The following is a 14,212-nucleotide window of genomic DNA, read 5'->3' as shown; positions in this document are numbered from 1 at the left end:
AAAAGTATCATTAGCATTTTCACTGATTGAACCCATTTAAATGAATGATATTACATACTTGGCATTTTTATGCTTGGTATCTGTAGGCTGTTAATAACTTCAAAAATGAAACTGGCTATACAAAAAGACTACGAAAACAGTTACCTCCACCCCCTCCCCCAATACCACCACCAAGACCACTCATTCAGCGGAACCTGCAGCCTCTGATGAGATCTCCAATATCAAGACAGCAGGATCCTCTGATGATTCCAGTGACGTCTTCCTCAGCTCACCCAACTCCCTCTATATCCTCATTAAGTTCAAATCCGTCTTCCTTGACTCCTTCTGTGCCTGGAAATCCATCTTCTGCCCCAGCTCCAGTACCTGATATAACTGCAACAGTGTCTATATCAGTTCATTCGGAAAAGTCAGATGGTCCTTTTCGGTAAGTCTGTACCTTATTATCAAAGACAAATGAGGTCAGTAGTGCAGGTTTTCTTGATAGTTTTTGAAATAGGGTCTTACCTTTGAAATCGTGTAAGACCCACTGTTGGCCCCTAAATTCATAAAGATTTGCCTCTGGGTGCCTCCTGGTTGCTAGGATTAAAGTTCAGGGGTTTTGTTTTATTTTATGAATGTTTTGCCTGTCTGTTTCTGCAGTGGTAAAATGGGTTGTGTGATGCCCTAGAATGTAGTTACAGATAATTTTGAATATATTATGTGGGTGCTGGGAATCAAATCTGGGCCTCCAGAAGAACAGCTGATTTTCTTAGCCATTGAGCCATCTTTCCATCCCCTGAAGTAATAGCTTCTTTAATGGACTTTTATGCTTATTGAAATACTAAATTGCAGCCAGATGGTGGTGGCGCACGCTTTCAACCCCAGCATTCGGGAGGCAGAGGCAGGTGAATCTAGAGTTTGAGGCCAGCCTGATCTGCAGAGTGAATTCCAGAACAGCCAAGGCTACACACACAGACAAACCCTGTCTTGAAAGACCAAAAGCAAGAAAAAGAAAAAAAGAATAAATTGATGATATGTCACCTTCTGAAAGCCACCTAGGACTTTGTGGTCTACTGACACATGCAGTCTCTTCAAAGTCAACCAAGTTTTATTAAACGTAGATGCCAGGTCCTGATTCATACATACTGAAAGATAATCTTAAGGGTAAAACCTTTCCATATATAAGGCATACCACGGTTCTAGTTTAGTCTTCATTTAGTCAATAAAGGAAATAAGGCAATACAGAGAATTCTCTTAGAGTATTGTCCTCCCATAAAGACATCAAGTGCCCTTTTGAAGTCTTAAATGTTTGCACTTATTTTCTATCATTATATATTTCTTTGGGCAGTTTTTTTTTTTTTTTTTTAAGTCTAGCTGCCTCAACCATGTGTGTACAGAAAGAAAACAGCTGTAAGGACTTGGTTCTCTAGTGCCATCTTGTAGGATCTGATCAACCAGTTAGGCTTGCATGCAAAATTTTTTTTAAAGATTTATTTATTTATTATGAATAGAGTGTTCTGTCTGTCCGTATGCTTGCTGGCCAGGTAAGGGCACCAGATCTCATTACAGATGGCTGTGAGCCACCATGTGGTTGCTGGGAATTGAACTCAGAACCTTTGGAAAAGCAGTCTTAACCTCTGAGCCATCTCTCCAGCCCCATTTTTTTTTTAAACTACAAAAACTACTAAAGCATCTCACTTGCCCAGGTGTAATGTACAGAGTTTTAGAGCCTATCCTTTGACCTGTCTCAGAGATTGTCATTAACTCAATTTAATGCAGGACATTGATAGGCAGCATTAGTAATGGGTTTCATTTTATTCATTATCATCCTCCCTGGTGACGTTTTCTTCTGTTACATTGTTTTCTAGGGATTCTGATAATAAATTATTACCAGCTGCTGCCCTCGCATCAGAACATTCTAAGGGAGCCTCCTCAATTGCAATTACTGCTCTTATGGAGGAAAAGGTAGATTTTGTTGGCTTTAAAATTTAGTTTTTTAATAGGTGTTTTGCTGTTTCGTTTTGATTTGATTTTTGCTTTGACTTGTAAAACTTAAAACCTACACCTGTTTTTTTCTGGTTATTCCTAAAGGGTTACCAAGTGCCTGTCCTTGGAACTCCATCTTTGTTGGGACAGTCATTATTACATGGACAGTTGATCCCCACAACTGGTGAGTAACATTATTTTCATTTGGACCCTTTTCCCTTTAGGAAATAATGAACGGTGAATCTCACATTCATTCTTTTTTGTTTATAAGGTCCAGTAAGAATAAATGCTGCACGCCCAGGTGGTGGTCGACCAGGTTGGGAACAGTAAGTATATAACTCAAAATAACTTTCAGATACTTGTCTTTGAACTAAAAATGTAGTAGAGACTACAAACTAGACAGGAGGTTGCTGAATTGTTCTTATAAACTCCTTTAAATATGCTAGATTAGTGTACTTTTTATGTCACAGTTCACATTTATATGTCCAATTATTATCTGAATGAATAAATGTATTTTATACTTGAAAAACTTGGAGCTAGACATACTGGCATTCATACAATTGAAAATATACTGAGAATTGAATCCCCTAAAGTAATAGCTTCTTTAATGGACTTCTATGCTTATTGAAATACTAAATTGCAGCCTGATGGTGGTAGTGGTGTATGCTTTCAGTCCCAGCATTCAGGAGTCTAGGGAGTGAGTACTTTGCCCTGGAGCTTTGCCCCAAGCCTATCACATTTGACTTCCCAAAGCTTTACTCTGAGTCTCTTGACTGACCGTCCCCCAGTAGCATAGTTGATTGACTCCTTACATATACTGTATGTGGTGAAAATGTATGCTACACAGTTTAGCAAGTAAGCTGCACATGGAGATTATTAGGTAAATGCTTACAGTAGGGTTACTGTGTACACAGTGATTAATTATATCCAGTTTTGATCTATTGTATTGCATCTTTGACTTCTCTTGGATGGTGCTGTGTGCAATCTGTATAAAGTTTTAATTTGATAAGATTAGCTGGAGAGATGGCTCAGAGGTTAAGAGCATTGCCTGCTCTTCGAAAGGTCCTGAGTTCAATTCCCAGCAACCATATGGTAGCTCACAACCATCTGTAATGGGGTCTGGTGCCCTCTTCTGGCCTGCAGGCATACACACAGACAGAATATTGTATACATAATAAATGAATAAATAAATATTAAAAAAGAATAAGACAAAAGATATTGGAATAATTAACATATATGTATCTGAGACTCTGTCTGATAAGTATATAAAATGTCATCCTACACAGTAAAAAAAGTTATAGTTGAAGAGTTTTACGCAATCCTTTCAGAAACATGTAACCAAGTTTTTTAAAGAGTAAGCATTATTTGATAAAGATATTTATAAAATTATTTGATAGCGATGATTTGAACAAAATGATTAATAAGCTCAAACCAATAGCTGTCTGTGGGGGCAGGGGCTGCTGTCTTTTAATATGACCTGTCAACTTAATAGAAAGAAGGAGTCCAGACATATTTCTCAATTCCTATTGGTTTGAGCTTAGACAGAGATGAGCATCTAACACAGCATCTCTGGACCTTATTCCTCTTGACACGCTGAAATCTTCTTTTGCAGCATTAGGAACAACCTGCTTTGGGGGCCAATGATTTGATGGCCCAAGGCCAGGTGAACACTAAGCCACTCCTATGCAGCTCTTCTGGAAACCTACTGGATGTTAACAGTACAGGCTCATCAAATGCAATTCTCAGTAGAAGCCAAGCCTCCACCAAAGCTAGGATGTGATAGCCATGTAAGTACTGGGTGTCAGGAGGCTGGAGAGATGGCTCAACAGTTAAGAACACTGACTGCTCATCTAGAGGTCCTGAGTTCGATTCCCAGCACCCACATGTTGGTTCACAACCATCTGTAATGAGATCTGGTGCCCTCTCCCAGAATGCAGACGTACATGCAAGCAGNAACCATATGGTAGCTCACAACCATCTGTAATGGGGTCTGGTGCCCTCTTCTGGCCTGCAGGCATACACACAGACAGAATATTGTATACATAATAAAAAAAAGATTAGATGTTTTGTGATTAAAAAAAATAGACTTTTAACAGCATTTAATGTATTCATAATACCCTTTTCTTAATTCTTTCAGTATTTCCAGACTACCTTGGTTTTTCTATAAATTTTTCAAATTGTCATAAATCTCAAAAAAAGAAATCCACATTGTGTGTTCAAAGTTAAAACCCCTTTCAAAGGTCACCTTGTAATTCTTTTCCAAAATGGAAGCATACTGTTAAGTCCTTTTCTTCCTTAGAACATAGGGATCTTGACCTCAAATTAGTAAGTTGATCCTATATTTGTTTTCTAGATTTTAATTTTTCTAAAAGGTTCAACTCTATCCTGTCTTGTTTAGATGATCAAAATTCAATTTAAGGGCTAGAGAGATGGCTCAGTAGTTAAGAGCATTGACTGTTCTTCCAAAGAGCATTGACTGTTCTTCCAGAGGATCTGACGCCCTCTTTTGGCCTGCAGGCATACATGGAGGAAGAATGTTATATACATAATAAATAAATAAAATCTTTTTAAAAATTCAATTTAGTGCCTGGCGATGGTGGCGCACGCCTTTAATCCCAGCACTCAGGAGGCAAAGGCAGGCGGATCTCTGTGAGTTCGAGACCAGCCTAGTCTACAAGAGCTAGTTCCAGGACAGGCTCCAAAGCCACAGAGAAACCCTGTCTTGAAAAAAAAAAAATTTCAATTTAGTAAGCAAACATCATAATATTAATGTCTACCACACAGAGTTTTTTGTTTTGTTTTCTTGGCTTGTTAATAGTTATTAAAATCTATAGGATGTGATTTTCTGCCCTGGCACACAAAGAATATTGATGTCTATAGAATGCTTTATGGCATTAAAAATTGGTAGATTTTGGCTGGAGTGGTGGCTCAGCGATTAATAGTACTTGGTCTTCCAAAGGACCTGGATTCAGTTTCCAACATCCACAACCATCTATAACTCAGCTCCAGGGGATCCAATGTCCTCTTCTGAAACTTGTAAAGCCATCAGGCATGTACCTGATGTGCAGATATGTCTGTAGAAAAAATACTCATACAATTAAATGTTTTTCCTATGAGACTTAAATCATAAAATCTTTGATCTTTTTGTTTGATGGATAAACCAAATTTCTTTTTTCTTAAAATAGAATCCATTTTTTAAGATTTATTTATTTATGATGTATACAGTGTTCTTCCTGCATGTTTGTCTGCATGCCAGAAAAGGGCACCAGATATCATTACAAATGGCTGTGAGCCACCATATGGGTGTTCAGAGTTGAACTCAGGACCTCTGGAAAGAGTGCTCTTAATGTTTGAACCGTCTCTTCAGTCCATAAGCCAAGTTCCTTATAGAGAAAATAGACAGATGAGAGATTAGAAGAATATATCAGTAGAACATGAAATTTAGAGACAGACACACCTGAGTTGGTATCCATTTACTGGGTACAGGACTGTGAGCATGTAGGTTTCTCCTTAGCCTCCATTTTTTTAATTTTAATTTGTAGCACTCAAAGTATTCTATTCAAGCATGTAAAGTACCTCCATATAGAGCTTTCCAAATTAAAGGGCCCTTTTCTAACCAGTAACTTTGTAGAGTGCTAATGAAAATACAGGCTATTGTTTGCTTAGATCTCCTCTGGAACAACTTTAAAAGTTCAAGATTAGGAAACGTTTTCAAAACAGTTAAAATAGATACTCTCAAATATGTGATAGCTTGTATATTATACCTAATGAGAAATATTCAATTCTGTTTTCTCTTTCTACACCTTTATACAGTTCCAACAAGCTTGGGTACCTGGTTTCTCCACCACAGCAAATTAGAAGAGGGGAAAGAAGTTGTTACAGGTAAGCATGGTAAGACTCTTGGGAAATAGCCCCATGGCACACTGGGTAAAGAAGTAAAACATGGAAGTGGTAAGAAGGAGACACTTGTTCTCTTGCGTTTTCTAATTCTTTAGAAGTTGTCCTTAAGTAATCTAGGAACTGGGGTTATAGTCCCATGGTTATTCAGCAGGTTCAGAATAAATTCTTATTTGAAGATATGTTTACAAAAGCTGTTTGTTGCTAAGTGTAGTGCACACCTGTAATCCCAGCATTTGGGAGGTTAAGTCAGGCAGACTGTGAGTTGGAAGCCAGTCTGGATGACATAATAAGACCTGTCTGGGGAGGAAAGCAGAGGAGAGAATATAGGAAAACATAATATTGGAATTAGTATGATGACTTCTACATCTCCCATCTTTGGTATGTATGTGAGCATGCATGCTTACTGAGGCCCATGGAGGGTGTCAGGTACCCTGCTCTGTTGTTCCCTGCCTTATCCTTTTGAGAAAAGATAGCTCACTGAAACTGGAGCTAGACTGGTAGGCAGCAGGCCCCTGCAGTCCTCCCTGTCTGCCCCTCCCAACACTGGGATTCAATGTAGGTATGCGTGGCCACATATGACTTTTTAGGTAGGTACTGTGTGGTTGAGCTCAGCTCCTTGCACTTGTGCAAGCGCTCCACCTACTCATTAAGCCACCTCTTTGGCCCTTCAGGCTCTGTCCTTTGTAATCCTTCCAGTGATTATTTGGTTTGTATCAGTACATGGCAGAATACAGCTTATGAAATTAGCTCAGCTCAGCTCAGCTCCCAGATGGGAAAAAGAATTGTGCTTCTTTGTCTCCCAGTCTCTCCTCACCTCTTTTCTACAAGAAAAGGTCAGGAGATTCATTATAGCTTCTTACTCTGACAGTATTCGTTTAAGAAGCCGTAAGTTTTACTATGGTGGTTATTTGAATCAGGGTCCAAAGACTTCCGAATTTGTTAAGAATTTACTGATCTTATAGTGCTCCATTCAGAATTGCTACTCTTATGATAGTTAAGCTGATTTTTTTTAACTAGGTTGCATTAAAAGGAGGTGATAAGTATTAATTTCTGGTTTTGAGCACACTTAAGTCTAAAGCCTCCCTACTGCCATTATATACCATTTGGCCATTGGGTAAAAAACTATTAGTTTAACAAAAGCACACTTGAATTCTTTGAGACAATTCAAAAACTTTAGCACTATTACTTCTGTTTGTTAGGGAAAACATTGGCGTTTTCAGTTTTGATTACAAATCAAATATTGGTATTAGAATGATTCTGTTTTGTTTGGTCTTCACCTACTTCCTCCAAAAGGAAGTTACAGTGGTTTTTAATGTAAACTTTGGGTCTAAAGAAAGACATTTGGGGGAGAACTAGGTCACAGCCATATTAACCTGTCATTTCCTTCAAAATACATTTTCTGTTCGTTGCTAAGTGGCCTTAAAAATTAGAATCTTGGGGCTGGAGAGGCAGTTTAGTGGCACAGAGCACTCAGGATTTTGAAATGAGAGTTGAGAGATTTTTGTTCTGGGAAAGTTGTTACCCGAGCTGGATTCACGTGATTGTCTAGCCTCCTGAGTAGTTGGGACTATAGACCTATATCACCATACTTGGCCTGTAGAGTTAATATATATAAATACATGTTACTTGGATTTGGCTAGAATAGTTGATTCTATTCCATTTTTTTACTTTGGAAAAATAATTAAGAAGAAAAAAAGACAGCCTTGTTTGTCTCGGATACATTTAATTTAAAGATACAATACCTTGGAATTTATTTCTCCAGAAGTATAAACCGCGGGCGACACCACAGCGAAAGATCACAGAGGACTCAAGGCCCATCACTACCAGCAACACCAGTCTTTGTGCCTGTTCCACCACCTCCTTTGTATCCGCCGCCTCCCCATACACTTCCTCTTCCTCCAGGTGTTCCTCCCCCACAGTTCTCTCCTCAGTTTCCTCCTGGCCAGCCCCCACCTGCAGGATATAGTGTCCCTCCTCCAGGGTTTCCACCAGCTCCTGCCAATATGTCAACACCTTGGGTGTCATCAGGAGTTCAGACTGCTCATTCAAATACCATCCCTACAACACAAGCACCACCTTTGTCCAGGGAAGAATTCTATAGAGAGCAACGACGATTAAAGGAAGAGTAAGTATTTTCACTTGAAATTATCTTACACTTTTTTCATTTTCTGATACAACATTAAATAGGTATTTTGGAAACTTTTTTTTTTTTTTTACTTTTTATTTATTTATTTATTTTAGTGTTTCCAGTTAGTAAAGAAAATTCACCTAAAATTTAAACCAAAGCCATACAAGCAACTTCGTCAGGGATACCTAGTTAATTATAGTTTTAAAGTAGAAAACTAATGACAGTTTCATTCATTTCATTCATGATCTAATTACATTTGTCTTGTTAGTTTTCTTAAATGGTTTTTGTTAACTTTCACTCTTTAACTTTATTTTACTAGGGAAAAGAAAAAGTCCAAGCTAGATGAGTTTACAAATGATTTTGCTAAGGAATTGATGGAATACAAAAAGATTCAAAAGGAGCGTAGGCGCTCATTTTCCAGGTTAGTGTTTTGCAAGCCTTCACAACAGAATTACAAATGGGACTTTGAATATCCAGGGATTACCTGTGGATATAAATAACACTGCACTTATGAGATTTTTTTGATTCGGTCTAGTTTATAGAATGGAGGAAATGTAGCTTATTCCCCAATATGTCCATTAAAATAATGTCTCAGTGTAAATTCTATTGTGTTGAACTAGCATTTATGGGGACTGAATTGTCATTGTCCCTTGAAGTTATTTATTTATAATATGAAATCAATGGGAAATGTTTATGGAAGGAAGGACATAGGGAACTAGCCAGAGAGCCCTGAGGACCTTTGCCATAAGGCTGTAGCTTCTTGCTGGAACATTAACCTGTGTGACTCAAAAGCCGTGGTAGAGAACTTGATCTTGCATTGGTAGAAAAAACTGAATCGCAGAAGTTCCCTGGAAGTTTGTTTTTTAGACTTACATTTAAAATGTGGTTCCTTTTAAAGCTAGACTGTTAAAGCTAGACTGTTGGCTAGTGGAAGATGAAAAGACTCTTAGCTTAAATAATCAGACAGGAAATTGAAATTTAATTGGCATGTGTTTAATGTTAATAAGCTCATAAAACTCACGGTACATTGATGCACTTCACTCTGGTTGTCAGGACTTTTGTTTTGTAACAAGTGATTTGTGTACTTTATTCCATTCCAATAGAGGTCAGTGTACCTCTTTAATCATGTAAGATGAATTTGCAAAGAAAGATAAAACCGTGAGACAAGAATGCTAGAATTTTGTCTGTTTTTACTATGTATGTATGTATGTATGTATGTAAGTATGTATGTATGTATTATTTCTCAACCATCAACTGTATTTTTGTTTTTAGGTCTAAATCTCCCTATAGTGGTTCATCATATTCAAGAAGTTCATACACTTACTCAAAGTCAAGATCTGGCTCCACACGGTCCCGCTCTTACTCTCGATCCTTCAGCCGCTCGCACTCTCGTTCCTATTCACGATCACCTCCATACCCCAAGAGAGGCAGAGGCAAGAGCCGTAATTACCGTTCACGGTCCAGATCTCATGGATATCACCGATCTAGGTCAAGGTCACCTCCATATAGACGTTATCATTCACGGTCAAGATCTCCTCAAGCATTTAGGGGACAGTCTCCCACTAAACGCAATGTACCTCAAGGCGAAACTGAGCGTGAGTATTTTAATAGATACAGAGAAGTTCCACCCCCTTACGACATCAAAGCCTATTATGGACGGAGTGTCGACTTTAGAGACTCATTTGAGAAAGAACGCTACCGGGAATGGGAGAGGAAATACCGAGAGTGGTATGAAAAGTACTACAAAGGGTATGCTGTGGGGGCACAGCCTAGACCCTCAGCTAACAGAGAGGATTTCTCCCCAGAGAGACTTTTACCTCTTAATATCAGAAATTCTCCCTTCACAAGAGGGCGCAGAGAAGACTATGCTGCTGGACAAAGTCATAGAAATAGGAATCTAGCTGGCAACTATCCAGAAAAGCTTTCAACAAGAGATAGTCACAATCAGAAAGATAGCACAAAATCAAAAGAGAAGGATAGTGAGACCATTCCAGGAGACAATAAAGGAAACAAGCATAAGAAACACAGAAAACGAAGAAAGGGGGAGGAGAGTGAGAGCTTCCTGAACCCCGAACTGTTAGAAACATCCAGGAAATCCAGAGAGTCATCAGGCGTTGACGACACTAAGACAGATACACTGTTTGTTCTCCCAAGTAGAGATGATGCTACACCTGTTAGGGATGAACCAATGGAGGCAGACTCAATCACTTTCAAATCAGTGTCTGAAAAAGACAAGAGAGAAAAAGATAAGCCAAAAGTTAAAAGTGACAAAACCAAACGGAAAAGTGACGGATCTGCTACAGCCAAGAAGGAAAGTGTTTTAAAACCTTCTAAAGGATCCCAAGAAAAAATAGATGGGGAGCGTGAAAAATCTCCACGGTCTGAACCTCCACTTAAAAAAGCCAAAGAGGAGGCTGCAAAGACTGACTCTGTAAAACCTTCATCATTGTCTCAGAAGGATGACAAGGTCACCGGAACGCCCAGAAAAGCCCACTCTAAGTCTGCAAAAGAACATCAGGAGACAAAGCCAGTCAAGGAGGAGAAGGTGAAAAGGGACAGTTCCAAAGACATCAAGTCAGAAAAGCCAGCCAGTAAGGATGAAAAAGCCAAGAAGCCTGAGAAAAATAAGCTGCTTGATAGCAAGGGAGAAAAAAGAAAGAGAAAAACTGAAGAAAAGAATGTAGATAAAGATTTTGAGTCATCGTCAATGAAAATCTCTAAAGTGGAAGGAGCTGAAATAGTGAAACCATCACCAAAGCGCAAAATGGAAGGTGATGTTGAAAAGCTAGAAAGGACCCCAGAAAAGGACAAGATCACATCATCAACTGCCCCAGCCAAAAAAATCAAACTTAACAGAGAAACTGGGAAAAAAATTGGAAGTGCAGAAAATACATCTACTACAAAAGAACCCTCTGAAAAAATGGAGTCAACATCTAGCAAGATTAAACAGGAAAAAGTCAAGGGAAAGGCCAAACGAAAAGTAGCTGGGACTGAAGGCTCCAGCTCCACGCTTGTGGATTATACCAGGTATGAGGGCTGAGGGGTAGGTGTTTTTTGGGAAATGATGTCCTTTAATCTTGTATTTGCTCAGGTTCTTGAGTGTCTGGATCATGGAAAATCCAGACTAGTCTCCTTTCAGGCTAAGTTATAAGAAAGTGTGGGGAGAGGTGAATTAGTTTTTATAGTTTGATCATATGTGTGTTTCTTAGAGCATAATTTAATTTTTTAAAGCTAAAAAGACATCGTATTTTAAGCTAGCTTTTAAAAAACTTACTATTGATGCTTTATCATTAATAAATTTTTCATTAATTAAAAGTATATTCATTCATTTTAGTACAAGCTCAACTGGAGGCAGTCCTGTGCGGAAATCTGAAGAAAAGACAGATACAAAGAGAACAGTCATTAAAACTATGGAGGAATATAATAATGATAACACAGCTCCTGCTGAAGATGTTATAATTATGATCCAGGTTCCTCAGTCCAAATGGGATAAAGATGACTTTGAATCTGAAGAAGAAGATGTTAAATCCACACAACCTATACAGAGTGTAGGGAAACCATCTAGTATTATAAAAAATGTTACTACTAGGCCCTCAGCTGCAACCAAGTACACCGAGAAAGAAAGTGAGCAGTCAGAGAAAATTCAGAAGCTCACCAAGGAGGTGAGCCATGAAATGACACAACACGAGGTCAAAAGCTCAAAAGGCTCTGCGTCCAGTGAAAAGGGGAGAACCAAAGACCGGGACCACTCGGCGGTATTAGAGAAGGAAATCCCTGACAAGAGGAAGAGCAGCACCCAGCCAGAAAAGGAGAGTACTATGGACCGTCTAAGTGAACAGGGAAATTGTAAGAATCTGTCTCAGTCTTCTAAAGAGACCAGGACTTCAGATAAGCATGAATCCATTCGTGGTTCCTCAAATAAAGACTTTACTCCTGGTAGAGATAAGAAAGTGGACTATGACAGCAGAGAATATTCCAGTTCCAAGCGAAGAGATGAGAGAAATGAGCTAGCAAGAAGGAAGGACTCTCCTCCTCGGAGTAAAGATTCTTCATCTGGACAGAAAAGTAAGCCAAGGGAGGAGAGAGATTTGCCTAAAAAGGGGACAGAGTCCAAAAAAAGCAGTTCTAGTCCCCCAAGAGACAAAAAGCCTCATGATCATAAAACCCCCTATGATACCAAACGCTCATGTGAAGAGACAAAGTCTGTAGATAAAACCTCTGGCAAGGAACGGGAGAAGCATGCTGCTGAGGCTCGAAACGGGAAAGAGTCCAGCTGCAGCAAGTTGCCATATATACCAAACCTGCCAGACCCCACTCCAGCTGAGAAAGAGCTGATTGCCGGACAGGTTGATAAGAACACCATCAAGCCAAAACCTCAGTTGAGTCATTCCTCTCGACTTTCCTCTGATCTAACTAGAGAAACCGATGAGGCTGCTTTTGAACCAGACTATAATGAGAGTGACAGTGAGAGCAATATGTCTGTGAAGGAAGAGGAGGCTGTCTCCAGTGTCTCCAAGGACTTGAAAGAGAAAGCAGCAGAGAAAGCAAAGGAGAGCTTGACTATAGCCTTGGCCGGCCAGCCAGGTGCAGACAGGAGCCAGAGTCAGAGTAGCCCCAGTGTTAGTCCAAGTAGAAGTCACAGCCCTTCCGGTAGCCAGACCCGAAGCCATAGCAGCAGTGCCAGCTCAGCAGGAAGCCAAGACAGCAAGAAGAAGAAGAAGAAGAAAGAGAAGAAGAAGCACAAGAAGCATAAAAAGCACAAGAAGCATAAGAAGCATGCAGGTGCGGATGGGGACGCTGAGAAGAGCCAGAAACACAAACACAAGAAGAAGAAGGCAAAGAAGAGCAAGGACAAGGAGAAAGATGACCAAAAAGCGAAATCTGTCACTGTGTGAAAGACGGATGTTTTAATTGACTTAATTACTAAGTCATCTGTATTAAACTCTGTTATAATGTAAAGAAATTCCAACCTTGTAAATAATGAATGGAAGACCCTGTGCTGCACTTAAAGTATTTGCTGCTTGATTATTTCATTTTTACATCAGAGCTTTATAACGAACTTTTGTACAGAATTGTGAGTTGTGACCATGGAACATGAGAGGTTTTGCTAGGGCCTATTATTTTTAACCACCATTAATTAGTTGGGGTGGAGTTTACTGTACTGTGAAATTTTCACATTTGAATTTTTTTAATTGCCTGGCAAATGCTGGTATCAGTTCAAAAATATCAGCAGAATGATTTGCTGAACTCATTACAGCCCCGTTATGTCACTTTTTGATTACAATAAAAGTTTTCAGTAAACTTTTCACATGTTGAAGATGTCCATTAATTAAAGACAATAGTGTCTCATTTCTTCTCTTTCCAGGCTGTGAGTCAAACTGAAGAGACAATTCTAAACATTGAGAATGTACTTCAGAGAGGACTGGTAGAAGATAATCGTTTCTAGTAATTAGAAGTTAACTTTCAAAAGGGGGTGGTGGGGTGCTTAAATCTTGAGATGAGGAATTGGGCCTCTTTTCTAGCCATTTTTGTTGGAATTCTGCTAGGTTAAAACTAAATACCTTGTGAAACAAATCATTTAAAGCCAAGTGTTTTTCTCTGTCCTCTGTTCCACTGACAAAAAGTAAGTGGTAGCAGACAGGCGGAGTCTCTCCTTCACTGCTTCAGGAACCTAGTGATGGCACCAAAGGGATTTGGGGACAGGTTGAGCATGATTTTAGAAGACATGCATGAGTAAGGCTTTTCACAACCCATGGTCAAGAAACTGCTCGTCTGTTGTGTTGTGCAGGTTAACTAACAGCAGGGTGCTTCCAGCTTGTATGCCTTGATACATTAGCCTGGACTATCCCATGAATATTGGACTCCATATACTTGCTGGTTCTCAGCTTTGAGTCAAGACACCTGAATGTGATGTTTAGGGTAACATTTTCCATTTCAAATTCTCAGTGATACTGTGTGTGTGTGTGTGTGTGTGTGTGTGTGTGTGTGTGTGTGTCCCATGGAGGCAGGAAAGGGCATTGGAGCCCTCAAACTGCCTGATATTTAATCCTGGGAACCAAATCTAAGTCCTGTGCAAGAGCAGCAAACACTTTTCACGTGTTTCATCTTTCCAGCTCCTGAGACTGGTTTAAAAATAGAACACAAGGGGCTGGAGAGATGGCTCGGTGCTCTTCCAGAGGTCCTGAGTTATTCCCAGCACCCACATGGTGGCTCATACCC

At 39.5% G+C, this 14,212-nt stretch overlaps 1 protein-coding gene across 2 annotated transcripts in view; it reads left to right on the top strand.

Annotated features, from left to right (window-relative positions):
- Positions 1 to 13,299, top strand: part of Rbbp6 (RB binding protein 6, ubiquitin ligase) — a 33,222-nt gene extending 19,923 nt beyond the window's left edge. The window contains exons 10-18 of one of the 2 annotated variants that reach the window (XM_050143139.1): positions 87 to 424; positions 1,848 to 1,944; positions 2,071 to 2,149; positions 2,237 to 2,291; positions 5,779 to 5,847; positions 7,628 to 7,990; positions 8,313 to 8,414; positions 9,266 to 11,020; positions 11,328 to 13,299. In XM_050143139.1, coding sequence (XP_049999096.1) covers positions 87 to 424; positions 1,848 to 1,944; positions 2,071 to 2,149; positions 2,237 to 2,291; positions 5,779 to 5,847; positions 7,628 to 7,990; positions 8,313 to 8,414; positions 9,266 to 11,020; positions 11,328 to 12,888 — 4,419 coding nt within the window. In that variant the 3' untranslated portion in view covers positions 12,889 to 13,299. The remainder of the gene's footprint in view (positions 1 to 86; positions 425 to 1,847; positions 1,945 to 2,070; positions 2,150 to 2,236; positions 2,292 to 5,778; positions 5,848 to 7,627; positions 7,991 to 8,312; positions 8,415 to 9,265; positions 11,021 to 11,327) is intronic. The other variant, XM_050143140.1, reaches the window with a different exon arrangement.
- Positions 13,300 to 14,212: the final 913 nt, after the last annotated feature.

This window comes from Alexandromys fortis, unplaced genomic scaffold (genome assembly GCF_014885135.2).
Source record: "Alexandromys fortis isolate MF-2015 unplaced genomic scaffold, M_Fortis_MF-2015_v1.1 scaffold_45, whole genome shotgun sequence".
Taxonomy (NCBI): Eukaryota; Metazoa; Chordata; class Mammalia; order Rodentia; family Cricetidae; genus Alexandromys; species Alexandromys fortis.
The sequence above is the reverse complement of the archived record's forward strand: the minus strand, read 5'-3'. Positions and strand labels throughout refer to the sequence as shown.